Source organism: Lissotriton helveticus, chromosome 11 (genome assembly GCF_964261635.1).
Source record: "Lissotriton helveticus chromosome 11, aLisHel1.1, whole genome shotgun sequence".
In the NCBI taxonomy this organism is placed as follows: Eukaryota; Metazoa; Chordata; class Amphibia; order Caudata; family Salamandridae; genus Lissotriton; species Lissotriton helveticus.
Window position 1 is genome coordinate 300,337,663 of NC_136072.1, and position 26,872 is coordinate 300,364,534.

At 44.9% G+C, this 26,872-nt stretch overlaps 1 protein-coding gene across 1 annotated transcript in view; it reads right to left on the reverse strand.

Annotated features, from left to right (window-relative positions):
* ADGRA2 (adhesion G protein-coupled receptor A2) overlaps positions 1-26,872 on the reverse strand; it is a 503,592-nt gene that overhangs the window by 60,496 nt on the left and 416,224 nt on the right. The window contains exon 8 of the mRNA XM_078665416.1: positions 9,970-10,134. Coding sequence (XP_078521542.1) covers positions 9,970-10,134 — 165 coding nt within the window. The remainder of the gene's footprint in view (positions 1-9,969; positions 10,135-26,872) is intronic.

The window sequence follows — 26,872 nt, forward strand, 5'->3', positions numbered from 1 at the left end:
TTTACGCATCGCAAACGGCGATTTGGTATGTAGGTGCCACATAGCAAAATAAGGAATCGCAAAAATAGCGATTCCTTATTTTGCTCAAGCATTTAAGGAATCGCAATTTTGCGATTCCTTAAATGCTATGTAGGGGTGCCTTTTAAATTGCGATTTGGGCATAAGGAATCGCAAAATACCACCTCCTCCAAGTAGATGGTATTTTGCAATTTCCTGTCAAAGTGCATTTTTTTTAATTAAAAGTGTCATGTGGCACACAGACATGCCCTTAGGGCATGTATGTGCGCCACGTGTACTTACAGGCACATTCCAGGGGTGCAACAGGTGTCCTTTGGACACCCTGGCACCCTTGGAATAGCGATTCTCAAATTGCGATTTTCTCAAAGAAAATCGAAATTTGAGAATGTATCGCCACTCATTCCTATGGGCCTCTTGGCCCATAGCAATGAATGGGACACTTTTTGCGATTCGCAATTTGTTAATCGCAATTAAGGAACTTTAGGGATTTGCAAAAAATGTGAATTATTACCTACATTCCATTTTGCAATTCTCAAATAGTGATTCCTTAAAAATCGCTATTTGAGAATCGCAAAAAGTAAATTACCTACATATGCCCCATAATTCCTATATGTTCAGTAACAGGAGTTACCACACTTCAGTAATTATTGGCCAACTCATATGAGTGCTTTACAGTTTGCTTATCCACTTTTACTTCAGTGCTACGATTTTTATAAATTACTTTGTTTAATCCAAGGCTGAAATATTAACTTCAGCCAACTTCTTGAGGTGCTCAATTAAATGTTGGTGGTTGGTCACCTGCCAGCTGTATGGTCTTCACTGCTCAGAAGACCCTAATTATTGTCCATCAGCACTATGGTCCTCTTGCCGAAAGAATACCTGATGTGTAGTTATGGAATTTACTGTACGCTTCCGAGTATTGTTGAAGTTGTTGAGCAAACTCTCTTTAAAGGGCCCAGCCCAGGAATAGTGTTTTAGATACAGGTGGTGGTTATAAGTGTCTTGGATTAGTGTTGGTACCTTAGAAAAAGAGTTACATGCCATATCTTAGAATGTGTGGTACTCCGCCCTCTGATCTTTTCTGCTGCACATGGTTTCCTTTGCTTATTAAAGCTCTTGATTTCTCTTGTTTTTGTTTCAATTCAGGCAGTGCTAAACAAATACTTCAGCAGCTTCTGTCAAAAAGAAGATTTGCAGGTAGAACCAGCCCTTTTTTTCCAGGCAAGCTTCATTTTACATAAGTCCTGATTGATGGGCTTCGTGTTTTTCATATCATTTTTGTTTTTTCTTTTGCTTATACTTTTTGCATCATTTTACAGCTTGGGCGACTGGGTCTAGTATCAAATGTCGAGCAGGCAACGGCCAAACCGAGTAAGCAGGTATCCAGCTTGATTTTTTTAAGGCATGGGCATACGTCAGGTACAATTTCCATGCAGATTGCAGCCGATCTCTTCTTGCTTTTGTACTTCCCTCCTGTACAATTTTCAAGCAAATAACCAATTACCGTGCTGTATGAATTTTTTTAAAGTACATGTAAGGTGTCAGGAAAAAATCCCTCAATTTCGCCTACCCTGATTTTAGGTCATCACATTGTTTCCCCAAATTCGTGAAGTAGAAAGTAGGTGTTCAGAATTTATTGCCAGAGGAACCTAAGGCTCCTGGGTAGACGACTTGTTGAACCAAGATCCTGCTCCCGTAGTAAGCTTTTTTGGTCTGCTACAATGCACAGTGAGAGGACATTTGGTAAATTTGTCATGGATGGAGAACAACCTTTACAACGAAACCCTAACAACTCGGTACCATTACAACGCAGGTTTTAGAACGAAAGTCGTTACAACGACTTTTGCTGGAGGGCGATCTAGGATAGGGAATAGTTTAATTTACTATCCAACACCTTCCCTACTATCCACGGGGACTGGAGTTGGAATAGTAAATTAAACTATTCACTATCCAGCGCCCCCCAACGCAAGTCGTTGTAGCGACTTGCGTTGAAAAACCTGCTTTGTAACGGCACGCGTGGTAATACCACGCGTTGTACCGTCATGCATCCGTCATGGATTCCAAATATGAATTTGAATGGAAATTATGGAGTGCTGCGATTACCCTATAGGGCGTCTTGGCGCCAACTGAAAAGAAAGACTGAATAAAAAAAAATTAGTTAATCAATCACATTTTGATTTTTTTGATTTTCTTCCCGAAACCCAAATAGTTAGATTCTACTTTCATATAAATAGGAAGATCAGCCCAGAGATTGGTGGATCAGAAGTAAAAGGATCCCCCTTCACTTCGAGCTTCCCGAATTTCAGAAACAGATACATATGAACCAAATTTTGAATGAAGAATCTGTGACAGGCGATAGAGTAAAGTATGAGCTCTAATGTTCATCGAGTCCTTCCTAGAGCAGGACTTGTTGCAAATGCAGAGTGACTTTAGGGCAATTCTTCTTCAAACAATGAGCCAATGTGGAATGCAAAGATGAGATGAGATAGAATTTTGCCGGGATAAACCTAAAAGTAGTCTAGGAGCATCGTTTTGAATCAGTTACAGTCTAATCATAACAGTAACCGGCAGACCTATATATAGAGAGTTACAATGGTCCAAACTGGACTTAATCACTGCCTTGCAAATGCTTTTGCATGTGCAGCATGTATAAATATCAGAAATAGGTGTTACTGACGTTATGGGTCTGGGAACTGAAAGATAGCTCCTTTTCCAAGATCACCCCAAAATGTTTTGCCAAATCTACAAGAGTGTTCTAGTTCACTGGGCCACCATCTAAAACACCAAAGGGAGTTTGAGCTACCAACAATTAAATACTTCTGTGTTGTCTTTTGTTTAGCTTCCTTGAGTTAGCCGAATCATATTTAATTACTAATCATATTTGTAAACATTTTAGGAAAAATCATTCCAAAATCTGTGCTTCCAAAAATATTGCAGTTCTATTTCACCCTTCTACCTGATTCAATTCAAACACAATCAAAGTATTGTGTAGAAATTGAAAGCAAGGAGTATACTGATTAAAAAGCTGTATGGTCTACTACATGTGTCTGAAATAAATAGCATTTTCAGTATAGGCGGGGGTGTCCAATGTAGGTCAAAAGGAACAAAGCAATACAAGCTTGCATGATATTCTTACATGATACATTTGCATGTTCATACATCTAAATGGAACTCATTTACATAAACAGTAGTTAGTCTGAATGCCTAGTATGGATCTGGCCCTACTGGATCGACGTTACACACCCCTGACTACGTTGCCTATGTGTCTCTAGCAAGCATTAGAGCATAATACTAGTAATGTAGCTCAGGTGGTTCATGTACTTGCTACGGAGATGGGTGTTTGTAAACTCTGTTCACAAAATGAATGTGTCTACTTCAGAGAGTTGTGTGTAACCACCATGTAACCAGGTTTTTATTGTAGCTAAAACATTTCAGTAGGTGAATATATTTGTTGGAAAGCCATTTTTGTCAGTTGTGGGCCAGAACTTCCTATTAATTTACTTTATTTAGACATATTGCCTACAAGACATAAATGTGAATGTTTCCAGGTTTTAACTCAACCTTACATCCACCTAAGGTTTATAAATTGGGTGCCCTCGAGTTAGGTAATATTAATAAACTGCTTTTGAGTTCTAGAGAAAAGTTGTCTTTTCTGCTATAAAGATTACCCTATTTAGTGTAGTTAAACTTGTCGGCATTTACAAACAACGCACATATTGACCTTCACAAAGTAAAATACTTTAATGTCCAAGTTTTTCTCTGGGACAATTTTCCTTTTGCTCCTCTTGGGTTCCTGAGTGTGGTGGACAAGGGTTGGTGTCACGGTAAGCTCCCTCTGAGATTTGAAAACTTTTCCCAGCCAGGGCATACCTTGGTCAATAATTGTCTTTAAAGTGAAGCACTTGGTGGCGTGCCTGGAGCAGTGGTTTGTGGTCCTATTCCCCCTGCCCCTTGACACCGCTGCTCTGCTCAGCAAACCCTGGCTCTGCTCTGGCACCGCTGCCATGTACCTTCCCAAGGCACGGTTGCGATGTATGGGCAGGCTGTGAACTTGCTTCTCTTGAGTCTGCCTGGGTCCCACCTTAAGCTCGCACCAGTTGAACAAGAGCAATGAGACACAAAAAAGTAATCAGTTGGAATAGCAGCTCCTCGCTTTGACTAGTAGGTTAAGAGCAACATTTGAGGCAGTACGTTTTTAGGTCGAGCCTGGGCAGCGCTTGCGATGCTCTGTGAGGCATGCTATAGTGGAGTATAGACTTAAAGCCCCGCCCACTCTCTGCCTATATTTGTCATTGCTTGTGTCATTGTTCTTCATAAATGCTGGCTTCTGATTCGTTAATAGGCTTGTTAGTCCCTCCTTAGTACCGCCTTGTCTTCATTTGGAAACTCCCATGAGGATTAGCCTTTTAACTTCTGTTGTTACACCGTATGTCTGTAAGCACTAGTTTCTTTAATGAGTTTCTTCTACTGCAGGCACTACATGCTGTCCTGCAACGTTCACTGCATTCAGTGTGCCATGCATGCTTTCACGGTGGAATTTTACAAAACAAAGCATTTGTTTGTGAACTTGACAAACAAATGCTTTTTTTGGTAAATGCGCCCCATATCCCGCTTTCACTTTAATATCAGCTGCAGACCTTTCTTTAGACACGGATCGTCTTAAGAAAGGCACGTGGGCTCTATTAACGTGAAAGCACAGCATGTAAACACCAAGCATTTGCAATGCAATAGGTCTTGCATTTTTGAAACTTTTACCTATTGGTATTGTAAATGACAATGCCTATTATTATTACAGATTTTTTAAACACATAACTAAAAGGCATTGTCATTTACAATGCCAATTGTGAGACCTATTGCATTGCAAATGCTTGTTTTTTCATGCAGTAAAGATTCTATGTGCAGATTAGATGTTGGAATCCTGCCAGAACAATGACCGTTTTCTGGGAACGACACATTGTTTCCTAATAGCAACATAATGTTATTTAAGAACCAAAAACAAGTCCCGTTGTCACCCTCTTTATTTACATAGTACTACAATGTAACATCCCCCTGTAAACGTTGCTATTCCCAAAGACGAGCAGCAGATGGCGACGTCCACTTGCGGACCAACCTGCCGTCTGCTTTAACTCCACCGACAAACTTTCCCTGGCTCGTGAAACAGCTTTTGTTCCTTTCATGTTACACACGAGTGTAAAGCCAAAACGTTTTCGTGTAAAAATTCTGATTTCCCCAGATAATCGTGTTTAGAGTGGGGGCCAGGGGGAGCTAATTGGAGACAGATTCGCTCGCCCCGCCGTTTATATTTCACAAAGAAATGACCTACGTTTGCAGTTCTGCGGCCCAGGTCTTTCTTCTCTTGCCAGTGAAAATTCCAACACCTCTCGCGCTCCAGCCTCTGGCGCGGTGCCAAGAAGGAAGTGCGCTGCAGCCCCTGCTTATCAATCACCGGTTAATGGAGGCCAGATGTGGTGTCACCTGCCGTGCCCAAAAATGGACTTCTTTGTTGCACCAAATGGAGGAGAACTCGTTCCGCGCATCGACACCAAGGCCTTTGTCTCGATTTTAGAACCACGTAAATGCTGTTAATGTTGCACGTGTTTGTGTGACGTGCATTCGGCCATTGGCAGGGCCTCTAATAGCCTGTCCCCACATGCTGGTGAGAAATAGAATCCGTTAGCAGGGTCTCACTGGCCCACAGCCATCAGATGGTGCACATGGACTGGCCTGAGGGGTCACTGTTGATTTCCCTGATATTTCCACTTTTTAAAGCTAGCTGTTTCACTAATGGGTACCATTTTTATTAGGTAGAGCCTAGGCAGTGCATGCGCATCTCTGCGAACCATGCTGTATTGGAGTAAGAAATAGAAGCCTCGCCCACTCTTCGCCTAGATTTGTCATTGGCTTGTGTTATTGTCCTTCCTAAATGCTGGCTTCTGATTCATTAATAGGCTTGTTAGTCCCTCCTTGTCTTCATTTGAAGCCTTCCATGAGGACTGGCCCTTTTACTTTGGTTGTTACATGGTATGTCTTATTCAGTCTGTAAGCACTATCCCCCAGATTCATCAACAAACAAATTTGCGATTCCTTAATAGCGAAAATTACCGAATCGCTATTAAGGAATAGCAAAATGCTCTTCATCAAGAAATCACAAAAAAAATAGCGATTTCTACTAATTCCTTAATTGCGACTCGCAAATTGCGAGTCGCAATTAAGGAATATCTCCCCATTCATTCCTATGGGCCTAGAGGCCCATAGGAATGAATGGGAAGACAATCTCAATTTGCTAATCGCAATTAGAGATTCGCAAATTGAGATTGCGATTTCAAGGGTGCAGCAGGGCTTTAAGTGGGCCGGGTCTGTCCGGGTCTGAGCACCGGCAGTTATTTTTATGGGACCTCGAAACGGGTCTCTTTCGGGCTCTATTTTGTGTCCGTTTTTTTAGTTTTTTTTTTACTTGGGCTTCAGTGAAAGCATGCACATCGATGTGCACAGCTCAATGCTGGCATCCTCGGGGAGCAGAATATAAAACAGATCCTGTTTGTGGTTTCCGAGATGATCAAACCAGAGTGTGTCCTTTCTTTCACAAATAATGCACGGCCGTCAAAGGTAACTGCCGGATTTCTGCCTACATGACAAGCCTTCTGCTTCGCAAAAATGAAAGGGGGTGCTGAAACAATACAGCAGGAACATTTTGTGACGGGAATGGAGGAGGATTGCACTTCCAACGTCGCCCCATGCCGGGTCACGTGACCCTAGGGCTCACAGCCTTGTGTTCAGGGTGAAGATAGGTCACGGAGAAAAATGGCGCAGGCAGTATTTTCGGGTGAAGACAGCACTGCTTTCAGCATAACGCAGAGCCATCACGCGAGCAACCCAGAAGAGAGTATCTATAGTGCCCACACGTTTACGCCTTGCTCATGACTGCCTGAGCACTTTTTAGCGTGCTTGACTGGGAAATCTACCACCACGAGAGCAGCCAGACCAGGTTATTTAAATAACAGCTGTGACTGCCAGCCATTTAATTCATTAAACGTGGAAAGATAAGTGGCTGTCCAGAGATTTGACCATGTGACCTGGAGGTTAACCCCAGATCTCTCCACAGTATATTCACCCCACTGCATTATCTTGTAGTCTACATTTTATGTCTTATGTGCCGGTGTTATGTTGCTGCTTGCGGTATATGCCCTAACTACTACTAAACTCAGGGCTTTTAGTGGGCCGGGTCTGTCTGGGACTGAGCACTGGCAGTTATTTTTAGGGGGCCTCCAAACGAGTCTCTATCGGGCTCTATTTTCAGGCCTCGCAGAGATAGTCCGTTTTCTTTTTTTTTTTCTTGGACTTCAGTGAGAGCATGCACATCGATGTGCGCATGCTCATTTTGCTCACTACTGAGTAGTGGAGGTCAAAGCATGACATCATGCCAGGTGAACCGCGTTGTAAGAGGACTCTGTGGCATGTTTTGAAGGGGGTGGTTGCTTTGTTAAAACTCACCCCTGTGAAGTCGCGTTGCCTAGTGGGAGCAGTGCTTCTAGTACACTCAGCTTCACGTGAAGCCACCCTATACGGGAGGTGTCCGCTTGGGCATTTCCCAGGATGACGACACCGGTCTTGGGGAGGGTGTATGGCGTTATCCATACACAGCCTTGCTGTAATAAGGAGGGGAGAGAGCGAGCCTGAGTGGGGAATTCCAAATCTGATGACCCTCTGAGGAGTCCTAGAGCTGACGGCTTGTCAGAGCAGGGGGTACAGCTACACTGGTTACCTTTATTTAGACCACGCCCCTATGTGGATAGGCCACACCCCTTTAAGAGGTTTGCTCCGCCCCTTTTAGAGCACCCCCAGTTTTTTTTCCCCACTTAAAGCCCTGGGGTGCAGGGATTTCCAAAGGACACCCTGTTGCACCCCTTAAAATTGATGTGTGCACATATGTTGCGCACACACATGCCCTTAGAGCATGTGTGTGCGCAACATGAAACTTTGAAAAATGCACTTTAGTGCATTTTTCAAAGTTTTTGCTATTTACCACGTAGTTAGACTTCGCGGTAAATAGCGGCCCCAGATTGCGAATTCGCAATTTTAAAATGGGTCATGAATTGCATTTAAGGAATCTCTAATTGAGATTCCTTAAATGCAATTAATCGCAATTTAGCGATTTCTAGAATTGCGATTTTTGCATTTGGGATGATGAATCCCAAATACAAAAAAAGCGCTCGCAAAGGGCCAGATTCTCAGAATCTGGCCCTTTGCGAGCCGATTTTCCTTTGATGAATCTGGCTGTAAGTTCTTGAAATAGTTCCTGCTACTTGCAGGCATGACATGCTTTCCTGCAACATGCAGCGCGCCATGCCCGCTGTCCCTTTCTAATGGCGGCCACTTCTTTGAATAGGTCTGGCATTTATAAGTTTGAGCTATTGGCATTGTAAATGACAATGACTTTTGTATATGTGTTAATTATCAAAACATATAAATTAAAGTCATTGTCATTTTCAATGCCAATAGCTTAAACTTTTGCAAATGCGAGATCTATTGCATTGCAAATGCTTGTTTTGAATCCCACGCCTATTTTTTGACTCAGTCTGACCCTGTCCGTTAGACTTCGTGTGAGGTTTATGAGTGGCGCTGTGTGTGGTTTGGGAGGTTCCTAGATATTGCTTCGAACAATTTGTGGCAACGGTTGCTGTAGATCGGCTCGAGGTGTTGCAGAGACTGTAAGGATAGAAACAGTCATGCGTACCTGGCAGTTTTGTTCGGTGCCCTACTGTTAATGCTACCATGAACTGCTTATCATGTGGAAAAGTGGTCTCCTCGGGGTCTATGCTAGAAGACACAGGGAAAAAGAGTTTGTGTCATATCTAAAGACACTACATGGGCTAAAGTCCTATTTCTCACCAGAGGTCATTAAGTTAATTGATCTATTACTATATATAGATATACAAATGATGTATAGTTTTTACATTTAATACATGTGATTGGAGAAGGACATTTAGTGATTGTGCTCATTTGTGTTAGAATGTATTTGCACCCTGTTGTGTTATGCTCGATGTAGTCCACTGTTGCCAGTGGGAAGTGAAGGAACTACACCCTCGTCTAAACATTGCAAACTTGGAGGCTTACTTATAGTTTGACAGGCAGGACGTTTTACCACACATGTGGCGGAATACAGTGTCGGTCAAACTTCAGTTTCTCCCCTTCCATTTAGTGCCGGATGAACTGTCAAGTTTCTGCCTGTGGAGCCTCTGCTCTGCCTGCCTCGTTCCAGTGGAAACCTTTAACCGACTGACTTTGGGCTGTGGGTCAAAGTCCTACAGATCATATGTCTTATTCATGGCGGATGCCAGATCATTTATTTTTGTTTGGAATGAAGTGCAGCGCTTCAAGGACTCCATAACCCCTTAGTACATAGACTGAGTAAAAAGATTGATTTGCTCTCAGAAATCTCATACCACCATCACATCCTGAGTGTTTTACATTTCACAATCCCTTTGTGCGCAGTGAATAAATAAATAAATACATTACGCAGGTGAACCAGTTGGTGGCCAAAAGGAATCTTAAGACGGCTTAAGTGACTAGTGCCCTGTGGGTTTTTGCATAGCATCAGAGGTTCACTCCATACAAGATTAAGCTTGACAATCAAATATAAGCCTCTGAAAATGCGGCTGATGTTTCTGAATGAAAAACATAATGTTGGAATTGCACACCATATATATCTACAAAAGGTTCATGGTCCATAAACAAGTGTTCTCTCCCTTAATATGTAAGTAAGCAGATTTTCCACTTTTTTGGGGTGAGTGAAGTGGACCTGAATTGAGTGTTGCATTGCAGTGTGGTGGTGAAGCACAAGTTGCTCTTTGAAGTGTGGAATTCTAGCATGGGAAGGGGCTGTGCTCCAGCCAGTGTGGAAAGACTAAGTGGTCTTGGGATGTGCAATGTAGGGAGCTCCGGGCATCTTACTTGAAGTCTCCTCGGTTGTTGCTGGCTTTCTCCGCAGGGCAGTACGAAGCCGAAGTCTCCAGCACCACAATCTCCACTTTCTTGCTGACATTCCCATATGCAGTGACCACAATGCACTCCCACTCCCCGCTGGCTGATATATGAATGTTGGGCAGGATCAATTCACTGCAAGAGGACAAGAGGAAATACAAGCAATATTGAAGGAACCATATGTACCACAACTATCATCACAAGATTTGTTAGTGAGGGCATTCTTTTTGGCAAGTCGTTCCCAACAAACTTAAACACACTATTTTTACACTACTGACTCAAACCTCTTGGCCAACTACAAAAATTATCTGGCCAGGTACAGAAAGAAAAATAGTTTATAAGCTATACGTGCACTGTCATATGTGAAAATGTGTCAGACACTTGTACATGAACTTTGTTTTGAAGCTTAATGCCAATAAGGCCTTTTACATATCATTTAGCTGCACTTTAACCATCCTGCAACTGAATAGATTAGATAATGGCAAGGCATAATGTGCCTGAATTGATGAACCATACATACAGCTACACAACAATGCTGGATTTCATGGAAACTGGGCCTGTCTTGCAAGCTCCTGTGATGTACAAATAACAAACTGCACTCAGTACCACCCTGAACGTTTGTTTGCTTCAAAGCTGCAGAATCCTTAGCAGTAGTGGGCAGATCACACATACCATCATAGCATGTCTGCCTCCAAAAACGTTTCGCTGGTCTTGTGAATACAGCTCTGCATTTATCATGATTCATGTCCACTGTCTTGATTTCAACTATAAGTAGTGACTGATGTGCATTGTGGACAGAGACAGCTAATATCCTGCATTGCAGTACAAAACACTTGGCCCTTGTGGCTTGCTCAGCCATCTTCCCATCCTGGGGGGGTGTAGCCTGAGCTAGGCCTCCGTAGAAGGTTTGAGATGTTCTACTACCTACCATCGCCAAAATCCACAAAGTGACAATCATTACCCAAATATCTGTTCAACTCTAAGCAAATAACCACTTTAACAACTTGCAATCAGGCTTCAGACCTTGATGATTTTTTTTAACGTAAGGTAATATCTAGACTGTGGTTCCGGAATGGTCAACAGGAGAAAAATCTCCCTAGGCCAATCAGAAGGCTATTTTTTTATTTTCGGTATTGTGTGACTCCTGTGAGCAATACCTAACTTTTTAACCACTTCATGGCCAATCCTAACCCCTTTTTAAATGCTAATCTCTTGAAAATTGCTTCATGGATTTACACCAAAGAACAAATAACGCTTTCTGAGTAAAGATGTAACTTTCTACCAAATTTAGTGAAATTCTGTTTAGCTGTGTTTTTTCTGTATCGGAGACCAAGGTTTCCTAAAGGAATTAACATGGGTAATCAACATTTTGGGAACTTAAATTTTTGGGGCCCTGCTTTTTTCTTGGCCCTGTTTAATTGATTTGGAAATCAATTGGAAAGGGTAAAACTAATTTTCAGAGACCCCTGCTGACTCACATTGGGTGATTTCCTTTTTACGACCAGATGGTTCCTGTCTTTCCTCTCTTGTCCAGGGGGAGTGCTCTCCTCTTGACAGTCTCTGAACAGAGGCTACTGCTTTAGGCCCAGTGATCAAGTGAACTGGGCACCAGCACCTAGGTGTTCATCCAGGATTAGCTGCTGCAATCCAGGATTCCCTCTGCATGGACATCACTGAGCCTCCCTGGTATCCTTGTTTCAGGAACAAGCTGTGTTTCCCTGATGCTGCAACTGGTGCTGCAGTTTTTACAGGTGAATTTAGATCTAGACCTAGTAGGGTAGACTCTCCTGGTAAAATGTGCATCCATCAAACCATATATGAAACTACAGGGAGATTCTTCTGCTACAGAAGGAGTGGATATTCACCTTTTAAAGGGCTTTGCTCCTGGTTGACCAGATATTCTGCTCTCTCCACTAGAATACATAAGGGCCCTTTGCACCTTTGCCGTTTTTGACACTTACATTGTTGCTCTTATAATAAAACAAAAACTTACCAATGCTTCTCTAGCAAGTCAAAAAACTCCAGAAATACCTATATGAAGAACGGAGTCAAGTCCCCCATCCTTTGTCATTTGGTGAGAACCAAACTCTCCATATGAAATTCCGTGGAAAGCAAGCATTTTAGAAGGACACACTAAGTAACTAATAGAAAGCAATGGGCGGGTTGTAAGCCCACAGAGTAGATACAGCATGTCTCGAAGAGACAGTGCATGCGCTGCCTAAGCATTCATATTTATATAACGCTTACTACCCCTGACGAGGCGTTGAAGTGAGATCTAAACATGCAGGAGTCAGCTAGTAAGCCTGATATCCTCCTGTTATTCCCTAAAACTACAGACTCCCACCTAACCCACATCCTTCAAAATTGCCAAGATACGTTGTAATGGTAATTCTGGCTGGGGGTAATTATCACTTTCTAGCCCCTATACTAACAACTCGGTGTTTCTCCCAAACTGTTTATTCGCCCCCAATCCAGATAACTCAGAACTACAGGAACTGGGGCTTATACATTTACTTTTGAGTGCCTGAAGTGTTGGACCATTTTTACTTGTGCCCGGGTATCTTTGGCAAGTGGCTACACAACACCATGTAAGTTCCAGACTGAGGAAAGCATAGTGGAGTACGGAAGAGTCCTGGCAACAGGTCTGCATGATAGCAGTTGGTGTCTGACACAGGCCAGAGTGCACCTCCTCCCAATTCTTAACAGACCCGCACTTCAGAATCCCAGGAAGCACCTGATCCCCAGTAAGGGGTTGAACATTTATCATCTCAGGATCCAGAACTGAGCACCGTTTGGATAATGTCTCCAGGAAGCATTGCATACTCACTAAACCATTTTCAGATTTAATCACAGATGCCAAATGTAAACAAATCATCCAGGCCTCCTGGCAATTCCAGTCTGTCAAAAGAGAGCCTCAAGAACATTTTCTGCCCTTGGTAATTTCTTTCTCAGAAAGGCTCCGGTCTCAGGTCTGAGCTGAACGCCCAACGCTCAGGTTCCCAAGGAGGTGGACCATCCCGTTTGCCAATTTTTTGAGGAAGCTAATAGACACCTGGCTGGTCCTTACTTATCAGCAAAGGGTGCCACCTTTCCCAAAAAGAAATTCACCTGTTCATCTTTTACGATTCTGAAAAAGCCTGGACATGATTCATAAGTAGAACTGTGTATTTACTTTAATTATCAGCTAGGAGTCATTAAGGAAGCTGTGGAATACACTTTTAAAGTGTTTTCCTCTGTCATTTCCTGTTTAAAGTATGTACTGATAATGGGAAAATAATACCGATATTAGGTGATTTTTCCTTTTTTTCTGGCATGAACATTAAAATACCGGTCATATAAAGACATTTGTAGAGCGCATGGATTACGCCGCCCCGGCGTGTCCCCGCGCTAAAAGAGAGAAGAAAAGACTCGTCCGAGGGGAGGGCAGTTTGCGAGGCAGGGGACAGAGGAGCCTATGAGGAGAACAGATGAGTTTTCAGTTGCCTTCTGAAGATATTTTCTGAAGGCTCCAGGCGGAGACTGATGGGGAGTTTGTTCCATCCAATGGCAGCCGCTACTCTAAAAGATCGGCCTCCCATTTTTTCTCTCCTATAGCGGTGGGTCACAAGCGTGCCCATGCCGCCCGATCTAAGTGATCTGCGTGGTTCATACCAGGTAACCAGACCTGCCAGATAACTGGGAGCTTTATGCCATAGGATCCGATGACATGTTAGGAGGGCTTTGTACATTATTCTTTTTTTCACTGGGAGCCAGTGGAGGGCCTTCAGGGCGGTTGCGGAGTTGGCTCTTCTTGGGAGTCTGAGCACTAGGCGGGCTGCAACATTTTGCAGTATCTAGAGTCGTCCTATGCTTTTACTAGAAGCTCCCAGGAAGAGTACATTCCCGTAGTCGAGGCGTGATGTAATCAATGCGTGGGTCATAGTGCGCCGAGCCTCCAAAGGGAGGAGGTCCAGGGTTTTATTGAGTCTTTAGGACTCCATAGCACTTGCCTACTAAACTGTTGATGTGTGTCTCGTAGGAGAGTGTAGGATCCATCCATATCCCTAAATTCTTTGCTTCAGGACATGGTATAGGCATAGCGCCTAGACAACTAGGCCACCAGTCACAAGTCCAGAGCAGTTGGTCACCACTGACCACCAAGACTTCTGTCTTGGAGCTGTTTAGTTTTAGGCACTGACTATCCATCCAAGTGGCCAATGCTTGCATACAGGCTCGAAAATTATTGGCTCCAGCTGCAGGAGTTTGAGTGAGGGTGAGTAAGAGCTGCGTATCGTCGGCGTAGGAGACAATCTCTACGCCGAACGAATGAACTAACTCAGCCAGGGGGGCCATATATAGGTTAAAAAGAGTAGGACTTAAAGCAGAGCCCTGTGGCACCCCCTGTTCTAATATCCTCTCCTCAGACTGAAACGAGCCCTGTTGGACCTGAAAGCTTCTGCCCGTCAGGAACGATTTTAGCCAACCGAGTGCTCTGTCCGTGACACCTCCTTTGTTCAGACACTGTAGTAAGGTGATGTGTGCTACAGTGTCGAACGCTGCACTAAGGTCTAGCATGACCAGTGCCATGGTCAGGCCAGCGTCAGCTCCTAGCCGTAGAGTTTCGGTGGCTCGTAATAAGGCCGTCTCAGTAGAGAAGCCTTTTCGGAAACCCGATTGAGAGGGGTGGAGGAGATTATTCTTCTCCGCAAATGCCATCAGTTGCACGTTAGCAATTTTCTCTGCAATTTTCGCAGTATATGGTAACAGAGAGATAGGTCGTAGGTTCTCCAAGACCTCATGGCTTACATTAGGTTTTTTCTGATAGGTAGCACAATAGCCTTTTTCCAGTTTATCGGAAGGGTCTGGGAGTCGAAGGAAGTTGCAAGGACATGGCGGATGTAAGGTTCTAAAGCAGCTATGCTTGCACCCAGGACTCTCGGCGGAGCGGGATCTAGAGGAGAGCCCGATTTTATACTTGTGCAGATGGTTTCAAGTTCTTTACTGGGTGGTACGGTAAAACACTCTAACCTCAGCTCCGAATTCATCAACTTCGTTTCCTTTAGTTCTATGAAGGTTTCTCCATCAACAGGACATCTGGAGAAAGAGCTGTATATTTTTTTGACCTTATTGGCAAAATAATCTGCCACCTTATTACATTCCATAATGGAATCTGTTTCCGGGACATTGGAGTTTGAGGCGACTGAGATTTCTTTATAGATTTTAAAGAGTTCTCTAGATGAACAGTCCGCCTCACTAATTCTGTTTCCATAAAAAGTGGCTTTTGCAGCTCTGACCTGCTTATGGTAACTTCTCAGGGCTGTTCTATATTGAAGTTTAGTGGACTCATTACTATCCTTACGCTAAATTCTTTCTAGTTTTTTACATTCTGATCTGATAGTCTGCAGATCTATATTGTACCATTGGGCTGATCTCCTAGCTCGGTTTCCCTGTTTGGGTGTGGATATAGGGGCTACCTTGTTCAGGGCATCAAGGATACGGGTTTCTAAGTTTAGATTAGCACTTTCACTATCTGTGCCTCCCGGCATCCCTCCTACGCTTAGCATCTCGTTAAAGATAGGTTGTGAAAAAATTTTCCATTTGCGGTATGGGTAGCTGTTGTTGCCAGACCACTGGGGTGCCGGCTTACCTAAAGTGCACATTTCGAAAGGGACTAAAAAATGGTCTGTCCAGGGAAGTGGATTAGGAATGCTCGTCGTTATGCCCTCCCAGTTAGCAAACACCGGGTCCAATAAATGGCCATGAGTATGTGTGGGAGTCTGATTTATTAGGACCAAATTTGTATGTTGTAATTCCTGCCTCATCTCCGTGGCTTCCTTTATCTGGATATCATCAAAGTGAATATTTAGATCACCTAGAAGGAGGGACTTCCTATGTCTGAGTGCTAGGTGAGCAAGATGTTCTTGTAAACTCGGCCTAAAATTTCCCAGGGTCCCAGGAGGTCGATAAAGAAGGACACCCAAGATATGGTCCTGAGGGCCCAGTTTCAGTGCGAATTTGCTCGCTTCGCAGTTCTCTATTGTGAGAGGTTCGAGGGAACATACCAGGGGGGCCTTGCTGATCACTGCAATCCCTCCTCCTCGGCCTGACGGTCGATCCACCCTGACTATATTATAGCCGGGTGGAAGGGCCTCGATAATCTCAGGGTCGGAGTCGACACCCAGCCATGTCTCCGTCAGAAAGAGTATATCGAGGCCCTCCTCTGAGAGCAGGTCCCAAATTTGCAAGGCGTGTCTCGGGAGGGATCGACAGTTTAACAAGCCACCTTTGAGGCTCCTAGTCCGTTTTTTGTAGCCTATCTGTTTAGTGGTTTTAAATGGGCAGTGTGGGCATTTGATAGAGGCAGCAACCTCCATTTTGTGTCTGCAACACTCATTTATCGGTGGTCTTAAGTTCCATAGGGCCTGTCTGTCATAAGTTATCAGAACAGTGGGAGGAAGGGCAGGGGTTATGGCCCTGGACCGTGCTCGACCGCGGACGGGCGCAGACGGGCTTGCCTTAGGCGCGCAAAGGGCGCGCCCGCCGCTCATGGCAACATAAAACCAGCCAGGAAGCAAACCTATCTATGACAGACAAAACAGCCAAATCCCTGCCTGTCCACAAGCAAATACACAAGTTGACTTGTGGGTAGGGTGACCAGATTTTAAAAATCAACAAGCATTTACAATGCAATGGTTTTGCCTTTGTTAAAGTTAGAGCTATTGGCATTGCTCTTGACACTCTGAAGCTCCACTCTGAAGCTCCACTCTGAAGCTCCACTCTGAAGCTCCACTCTGAAGCTCCACTCTGAAGCTCCACTCTGCACTCTGAAGCTGCACTCTGAAGCTGCACTCTGAAGCTCCACTCTGCACTCTGAAGCTCCACTCTGAAGCTCCACTCTGCACTCTGAAGCTCCACTCTGAAGCTCCACTCTGAAGCTCCACTCTGAAGCTCCACTCTGAAGCTCCACTCTGCACTCTGAATCTGCACTCTGAAGCTCCACTCTGCACTCTGAAGCTCCACTCTGCACTCTGAATCTGCACTCTGAAGCTCCACTCTGCACTCTGAAGCTCCACTCTGCACTCTGAAGCTCCACTCTGAATCTGCACTCTGAAGCTCCACTCTGCACTCTGAAGCTCCACTCTGAATCTGCACTCTGAAGCTCCACTCTGAAGCTCCACTCTGAAGCTCCACTCTGAAGCTCCACTCTGAAGCTCCACTCTGAAGCTCCACTCTGAAGCTCCACTCTGATGCTCCACTCTGATGCTCCACTCTGATGCTCCACTCTGATGCTCCACTCTGATGCTCCACTCTGAAGCTCCACTCTGAAGCTCCACTCTGAAGCTCCACTCTGAAGCTCCACTCTGCACTCTGAAGCTCCACTCTGCACTCTGAAGCTCCACTCTGAATCTGCACTCTGAAGCTCCACTCTGCACTCTGAAGCTCCACTCTGAAGCTCCACTCTGAAGCTCCACTCTGAAGCTCCACTCTGAAGCTCCACTCTGAAGCTCCACTCTGAAGCTCCACTCTGATGCTCCACTCTGATGCTCCACTCTGATGCTCCACTCTGATGCTCCACTCTGATGCTCCACTCTGATGCTCCACTCTGAAGCTCCACTCTGAAGCTCCACTCTGAAGCTCCACTCTGCACTCTGAAGCTCCACTCTGAAGCTCCACTCTGCACTCTGAAGCTCCACTCTGAATCTGCACTCTGAAGCTCCACTCTGCACTCTGAAGCTCCACTCTGAATCTGCACTCTGAAGCTCCACTCTGCACTCTGAAGCTCCACTCTGAATCTGCACTCTGATGCTCCACTCTGAATCTGCACTCTGAAGCTCCACTCTGCACTCTGAATCTGCACTCTGCAGCTCCACTCTGAATCTGCAGCTCCACTCTGCACTCTGAAGCTCCACTCTGAATCTCCACTCTGAATCTGCACTCTGAATCTCCACTCTGAAGCTCCACTCTGAAGCTCCACTCTGAAGCTCCACTCTGAATCTGCACTCTGAAGCTCCACTCTGAAGCTCCACTCTGAATCTGCACTCTGAAGCTCCACTCTGAAGCTCCACTCTGAAGCTCCACTCTGAAGCTCCACTCTGAAGCTCCACTCTGAAGCTCCACTCTGCACTCTGAAGCTCCACTCTGAAGCTCCACTCTGAAGCTCCACTCTGAAGCTCCACTCTGAAGCTCCACTCTGATGCTCCACTCTGAAGCTCCACTCTGAAGCTCCACTCTGAAGCTCCACTCTGATGCTCCACTCTGATGCTCCACTCTGAAGCTCCACTCTGAAGCTCCACTCTGAAGCTCCACTCTGAAGCTCCACTCTGCACTCTGAAGCTCCACTCTGCACTCTGATTTTAGGTTCACAGATGCCAAGAAGGTTCAACGTGGAGGCATAATCGTAAGGTAGGTTCAACAACATTTTGCAGCCCACGCCGATCTGTCAGTCACGTTCAGCAATCATAGACACATTATACCCTGTGCGGCTCATCTGTGCGGTACACTGGTCATGCTTTCAGAATAAACAAGCATTTGCAATGCAGTAGGTCTCGCATTTGCTGGGTCTGAGCTCTTGGCATTGTAAATGACAATGCCTTTGTTTTGTTTTTTTAAATCTAAATAAAAGACATTGTAATTTACAATGCTAATAGCTTAACCTCTCGCAAATGCAGGACCTATTGCACTAAATGCTTGTCTTGTTTGCTCGCGGGCGCTGCGGGGGAGGGGCATTGCTGCTTAGTGCGATAAGTTTCACTTCCTGCTAGTTCACCGTTTCGGCATGTCGAGGGTCCGTGAGTGGAGCCGGATACGGAGGTAAGTGCGCCTGGTAAGACCGCAGCCAAGCCAAGGGTCACTCCGCCTAATGCATATTTGCTATTATCACAGCCCTTCCCTCAAAATACACTTGCTTGAATCACTGTGCCAGCGATGGCTTTGTGCCGATACTAAGGATGTCTGTTGTTCTGCTGCTCTGTGAACGTTCCCGTGAGAGGTCATGGGTTATCAGCCGTTTACAAGTCACAGACTCCCATGGCTGGAAGCTTATGACCCAGCTTTACTTTAATATTCATGGCAGCCCTGGCAGCTTCTTTTCCCCTCCCTACCTCCTTTCGCTTTTCTTCTTGGTTCCGACAACTTCCGTTTTGTTTGTGTGAGTGGTAAGGGGGCGGAGGGCTTGGTTGAGGGCAAGTGTCTGTTACGGAGCTCTCGCCACGAAGCTCCGCCCCCTCCCCGGCTCCACTCCTCAAACGGTGATTTCAGATCTGTATGCAATATTAACAAAGCAACGCATGGCCGCCCGTGCTTTCCTCGTACTCACTAGTGTTAAGAGGCGGTGGCTTCCGAGTTTCGAACAGCACTTCGCGCTGCAGGAGGTCATTGACAGTCACTAGTCAGCCCACTACCGAGCAGACTGACCCGGACCCAGCCCAGTCCATCCAGGGCTTTCAGTGGCATTCATCACAGTGTCTCACCGGAAGGCGGGCATCAGAGAGAAGCGGGAGGGGGCGGGAAAGGGGGAGGAGAGAGCTGACGACGGCCGGCCGGAGCAGAAGACGGGCACCAAAACAAGCCGGAGGGGGCGGGAAAGGGGGAGGAGAGACGCTGACGACGGCCGGCCGGAGCACGAAGGCGGGCACCAGGAAACAAGCGGGAGGGGGAGCAAGGGAGGTGCCGGCAATGCCGGAACAGAATCGGGGGCGTTCCCGGCGTCGCGTGACGTCGGCAAAAGCCAAAGAATGTCGGGAACGCCCCCGAATCTGGTCCGGCATTGACGGACAGGCCCCTCGTCCAATGGCTAGGCTCCATTTATGGAGCCAGCCAATGAATGACGAGGGCCGACCCAAAGCCACACTACAGATCTCATCAGGATTTCGCCTGCGCGAAAAAGATGCGCAGAGCGCATCTTTTCGCCAGGCAAAACCTAAAAACTGGCACATTCCACAAACATAGAAGTAGTACTACGATTTTGCATCGACCAAGGGGCACAAAATGACTCAGTTGACCGTACTCTTGAACATAGAAAACAGAGACAAAAAGGCACTAGAGGGTATTAAATGCAATTTTTATGCACAGTATCATTTGTGTTAACTAAATTGATTTTTCTAGCGGCTGCTAACTAATTCTGCACTGGAACACATGAAAACTTGCCACTAAATGTATTCAGTAAATCCTCCCTGAAAACCGGGACTTGTGTTAAACTAAGTGAAATTAGCTGAGATTGACGATGACAGACCAGGACTGTCCTGGGACATTCTGGACGCCTGGTCATCTTACTTGCTGGGTTCTGCGACTCGCGCACTCTATCTGGAACGCACAAGTCCACGTAGAGCTGTTTATAAACCTACACTCACTTGGCTTTTATCTCACTACCACAGCAGTTTGCTAGATTGTGGTTAGTTAGGGTTTAGCACGATGCAGGATTTATGGATAGCTCTGCTCGCTAAGGTGTACTATCCTGATGTCATTGCTGTTACCCTGAGAGTTTTGAGGCTCGAATCTTAACATAATCAGAACTCAGGCTTTTCCCAATCTCTGCTATGGAGGCAAGATTTCCTCCTGTAAAAGTGTTTGCAGATTTTAAAACCCAACTATTAGATTTTCAAAAATTATTAATACATTCTATTATTGCATGGTGAATAGGGAGTATCCCAAATTTAATATACTTCTGCTTTTCTATATTTATGTGCCACAGGATGGTTTGCATTTGTAGTTTCAGGTTTTCAGCTAGATGCCTGAAGATCGAGTTTGGTGCTATTCAGAGGCACTTGTGAAACGAGTGACCAGATATGCCAAAGCCAAACATATTGCCAATGAAATTCAACCATTGTCAGCGGAAGCAAAGAGGCTGGCAACTGAATGGGTATAGAGACTAGATCACCGAGGTCCACTTTGTGTGATAGGCTGAAAAACAAAATAGAGCAAAGAAGAACTGTCAGCAGAAAACATAGGGGCAGATTTACAAGGTCTGGCGCATCTCTGCATATCAGCAGGGATGTGCCAGAACACTTGCGACAGGCAAAACCATCCGTGCGCCACCACTGATGTGCCGCATTTACAATGCGGCGCGCCATGGCGCACGGATGGGCAGATGCGTGTGGCATCCCCCGGCGGAAATGCGGCGCATTGCTGGAGTCGTGTCACAAGCGCGATGCAGCTCCAGCAAGGCTCGGGGGTGCCCTATGCCTAACATGCTCCGTCACTCCTTACGCCTGCTTCAAGCAGGCGCAGGGTTTTGACGCAGCATGGCCGTAAAAGTGACTCAGTGAAATCTTGTAGATTTCACTGCGTCACTTTTACGAGGCGTACTTGCGAGGGAATGGCCACCCTGCTTTGGAACGCCCACATGAAACCTGACGCAGGTTTCATGTGGTGCAGGAGTTTACAACGTGGCGCATCTCCCCAGATGCGTCACGTTGTAAATACGGTGCAACATGGCGCATGATTTACACCGCCGCTGCGTCACAGAAGTGACGCAACGGCAGCGTAAGTGTGTCGCAAGGGGCTTGTAAATCTGCCCCATAATCTGTTATAGGACGGCACAATAGGTAGGAAGGAATCTGAGAACAAGTGGAGAAATTCCATCTCGGAAGCTGAACCCAGTTTAGGGTGGGACGAAGAAAAAGAGCAAGAAGGGGGAAATGAACAGGCAAAGTTAAGGGAAAGTGATGTTTATAAAAGCAATGAAAGCCATTAAAATATCTGCTGATTAATTTTTATTTTTTTATTGCTTTTATATGGTATGAATGAATGAATGAATGAATGAATGAATGAATGAATGAATGAGGTGGGTCTTATAAGGCGCAACTTAACCCAAGGGCATCAAGGTATCCGCACATGGTACAGTACCACCCTTATCCTTCTGTCAAGGAGTTGTGTTTGACACATCCAGAGGCTCAAGACCATGGCATCGGTTGTGGGAAGACGCAAAGGTACGGAGACAGAGCACCCAGTCCTGGCAGTCTCTTATCCACAAGTAACTGTGTCTTACCTCTGAGGCAGAGCCATGAGGGAGGAACGCTACAAGAGAAATGACCAACCCCATGGCCGGTAGAATAGGGCACTGCAATCCTAGGGCTTTACTGGGGTGGATGGAGGGACATTGTGAGCCAAAACACAGTGTTTTTATATCAAGGAAACAGACTTTACACATAGAAACTAATTCAGCCTACTGTGTTGCCAGCTATGGTCAGTGGGTCAAAAGTTCCTATACAGTCTTAATGTTGCTTGGCAAAAAGGTAGCACAGACATTTCAAAAACTACATGATGGAAACACAATAGGAGCATCTCAGAAAACTCGACTTTTCAGTGAAACCCTAATTACAAATATCTTAATCAATTAAGGTACAAAGCTGCAGCTCACAGGAAGCAGGTGGCAGGCTGGGTTGGGTGTGTCCAGCATAAAGCACACTCCCTTTCCCCAATACAGTTGGCAGCAGTGTACTGCCCTAATCCGTACAATGCACCTGCGCCCTGACAAGTAAGTTGCATGTCAATTTCTCAGAGAAACCAATTAAACTCCTCCACTGACTGCACCGATCTACACCGACCAGTGATGTAGGCCTGAGGGTTCACTGAGAGGTTTACTTTCTGCAGCCTCTACATCCTGCCGAGCAACTGAAATTATGTACACGTGTACTGTCCACATATAAAGACATGTTATTTTTGAAGGAAACAAGTTCCTGTGTAAGAACCTGCTAAGTAACTGACTTCATGTACCGCTTTACTTTTGAAATTAATACAGTGAGCCAAATTATAATGGTAACATCAGAAGACATCTGTTCCAGAATTTGCAGGATTTCCTTTTCCGTGTTTGCATTATTTATCCTATTATACACTATGATGTTGCTATGATCATGAGGTTACTGCTGCCTTTCGTCCAGCTATTACTTTAAACTTCCAGCACTTGAGCTGATCAGCTGTTCTTACTCAATCTATCAATCAATCAATCAGTAATCTTGTAAAGTACGACTAATCACCTGTGAGGGTCTCAAGGCACTGAGTGGGGGAGGGGTTGGACTGCGGTTCAGTCGAAGAGCCAGGTCTTGAGTGCCTTCCTGAATTGCGGCAGTAATGGTGTTTGCCTGAGGTGCAGAGGTTCCAGGTCTTCACATCAAGGTGGGAGAAGGATCTTCCTCCACTTGTGGTCTTGAAGATCTGTGGGATGGTGGCCACAGCCAGTTGGGCAGAGTAAAGCTGTCTGGTGGGGGTGTAGAAGGAGAGGCGGTGCTTGAGGTATACAGTTCGACATTGTTGAGGGCTTTGTAGGCATGTGTGAGAAGCTTGAAGGTGATTCTTTTGTTGACAAGTAGTCAGTGAAGGTCTCAGGTGGGCGGTGATGTGGTTGCGGCATGGGATGTTCAGGATGACTTTGGCGGAGGCATTCTGGACAGGCTGCATTTTTTTTTTTTATTCTGGGTGGTGCCAGCGTAGAGTGCATTGCTGTAGTCGAGTCTGCTGCTGATGAGTGCATGGGTGACCGTTTTCCTGGACTCGGTGGGAATCCACTTGAAGATCTTATGAAGGAGGCGGAGCATGTGTAAGCAGGAGAACAAAACAGCGTTGATTTGGATGGTCATTGAGAGTGAGGAGTCCGGGGTGATGCCGAGGTTTCGTTTGTGATCCGTACGTGTGGGGGGATTCAGAGCACTGCGGTCCACCAAGAGTTGTCCCAGGTGGAGGGAGGGGAGCCCAGGATGATGACTTTGGCCTTGTTTGAATTAAGCTTGAGGCAGCTGTCCTTCATCCAGGTGGTAACTGCCTTCATCCCATTATGAAAGCTGCTCTTGGTAGCTGTGGGTTTGACTCTAAGGGAGAGAATCAGCAGGGTGTCGATGCTGTAGGAGAGGATGTTGAGTCCATGGCTTCTGGTGATGGCTGCAAGCAAGCCATATAGATATTGAAGAGGGTGGTGCCCAGGGAAAATCCCTGAGACACTCTACAGCTGATCTCTGTGGGTTCTGAATTGAACGGTGAAAGTCTGACTCTCTGCGTTCAGCTGGTGAAGAAAGAGCGGTTCCATTCTAGGGCTTTGTCGCTGATGCCGGCATTGTGGATTTTTGAGCAGAGGGTGTGGTGGGAGACCGTGTTGAACTTGCTTGCTTAAGAGGTGGGCTAGCAGCAGCCTTTAAGGGGATAGACCATCCTCCATATTCTAATGCTAGTCAAAAGTAGCTAATATAGCACTTTTTCATATGCAAATAAGGGCGCTTCTTTTAACAGTTTTGTATCCTCTGTTTGCATTAAATCTGAAAATGTATCTTTTATATGTTTGTGAAAATTGAGTTAAACATTTTAATTATTGACTTTCCTTTTAATTTCAAATAAACACTCCTTTAATTTCCATCCTCTGTATGCATCCTCTCTCTGAGCACAGCCCATGCCAAATCACATGCATTTTCACCTTAATCCCTACTATTGTATTTCAGAAAATTGCTCGCACCTAATTTCAAAGATTACAACCGCTCCTTTAAAAGTCATATCCCTGCAAACACACAAATAATCTCCTGTAGCTAATCTATTATTACCGCCAAACATTTGCATGAATTTACATACCCCACCACTAAAGATTGCACCAAATTCCAATTAATTTAATCTACCACATAGAAATTGAAGTAAATACATGGCATGATTTCCTTAAGTGCACAAGACTAATCCCAATAACCACTGAAAAAAACACTAGCGTTGGGCTCTAGATCAGCATACTGCCCGGCACAGAGTGCTTCAAAGTCTCATCCGGTGTAGTAAGCCCTACACAAATGCAATACAATACAATATATACTACTCCTCGCCCACACTAATACTAACACCGTAACATTTCGCAATCAGGAAGTCAATTCATACAGAATGCTTAATAATTCCTTTTTGCTGCTCAACACTTTCACACCGAGGTGACTCCTCCGCTAAGGCGGAGGAGTGTCGCCCCACTGCTTTAAGTGTAGTGGAGAGGAAAAATAAACTGATAATAACAGAACGTTATTATCATTTTATTTCTATTCCCAGCTGCGGGGAGGGGTGGCGCTGGCCAGACCAGGGGCCAGGGAGAGAGGTATTAAGCACACTCTACGTGCGCTTGACTGTTTGGCCGGCCTTCTTCACCTGGCCAAACAGTCATCTGCACTTTGCATGTTCTGCACCCACGCTTCATTACAGCCTGGGTGGGGAACATGCACAGGCACCCTGTTCCCATCTGATTGCCAAACCACGGTGCTCCGACCAATCACAACACTGCATTGCAGCTTTGTGATTGGCTTTGAGGAACCAATCATTATGCTGCACTGTACCGCTGTGATTGGCTTGGGGGAGCCCGGGTGCTTCCTGCGATGGAGGAGAAGTGGCGAAGAGGCGGCGGCTTACGACGCAACCAGCAGGTAAGGTTTTGTTCTTTTTTATTCTCAACCACCTATCTCCCTCCGCCCCGCCACTGTTTCTTACCAGCCACCACTGCTTTCACGTCTTAGAAGGCAAAACCGCTATGGGTATGCCCATCACCGAGTACTGTACCAGTCCACAGTAATAAATCACACACCACAAACTGATTAGGCACATAGTAACCCAAGAGTTCTTTCACATGCCAGTGGCTAACAGAGGAATATAATTAGGGCTTCCAGTTTTCCATTTTTACTGATTCTCATAGATAAATACAGTAAAAAAAGATTCATTTTCTTGTCAGTATTTATTTGTAAATATGGATCAACATGGAAAATACATTTTCTTTTGGACGATACTCACTACTATCAGTCATGAGTGCTAGGTCAATAGCTGTGAAGATTGATAGGAAGGGGGTGTAAAACAAAATTCAAAACACCTAATAAAGCTTTCATACCTGAAATAGTACAGCTGATTTAGCTGTTCTGTGATAGAAGTGGTTTCAAATTACTGTATTAATTGTAAATGGCTAAAATTCATTTGACAATCAAATATAAGTAAACATTTGTCGGTTAAATAAATGTGGAAATATACCCATTGGATCCACATTTTTCACACAAAGCACAAAATAAATATGGATACATACAGCTACGATGACCAAAAACTAATATGGATAAATAGAGATGGAAATGTCCAAAAATATATACCATAAAACCAGGAGCCCTAAATATAATTTAGCCCACCACAGCAGGTCCCAACAAGCTACATATTATCATTGCTTCTTGACATCTCAGAATGACATTCAGATATGAGATGATATTAACAAAGTCCATCCCAGCAGATCTCCTTCTACCCTTTGCTTGGTCAAGATTTTAAACTTTAAACACAATAACCTAGAATGGACATCCCGAAGCAGTACCAGCGAAGAGGTCTGTGATCATAAGAAATGCCATAAAGGCATCTATTCAAAGTTGGCAGCTTACTGAAAGCCATAAACGTCATGCTTATCTCTCACACTTGTTCATCATTCACACAGCTAAGATCTGCATCCGATAATACAATAACTACATCTCTGTGGGTCATCATTCACAATATGGAACTACTTCTCACATAGGCTCAAAACAAAAACAACACACTTCCAACCGCACACTCTATACAGTGTGGCACGCAACCCATATAAACAAGCACTGCAGCACTCCACATAGGGGTAGTAAGCACTGATTAAATATTTCAATACAATGCAATAGTTCGACAAGTCCCTGAAGGTAGCCTCTGAGTATTATGTGTTAGATAGTTTCGGTACAAGGGTACATAGTCTGTTAGATGTAGTTAAGGACATCAGCTATAACGACTGATCTGAGATGAAGACGTAATAAGATGTATGAAGAGTCAGCATATGAGCCTGATAAGGAGTAGCTCTTTGAAGACCTATAGCAAGACTTAGATGTAGTTCCCCAATTCAGTAAACAACGTAAGTCATTCTGAATTAAATAAGAGAATAAGACAATCCTATATCTGCAACGGCTGTGGT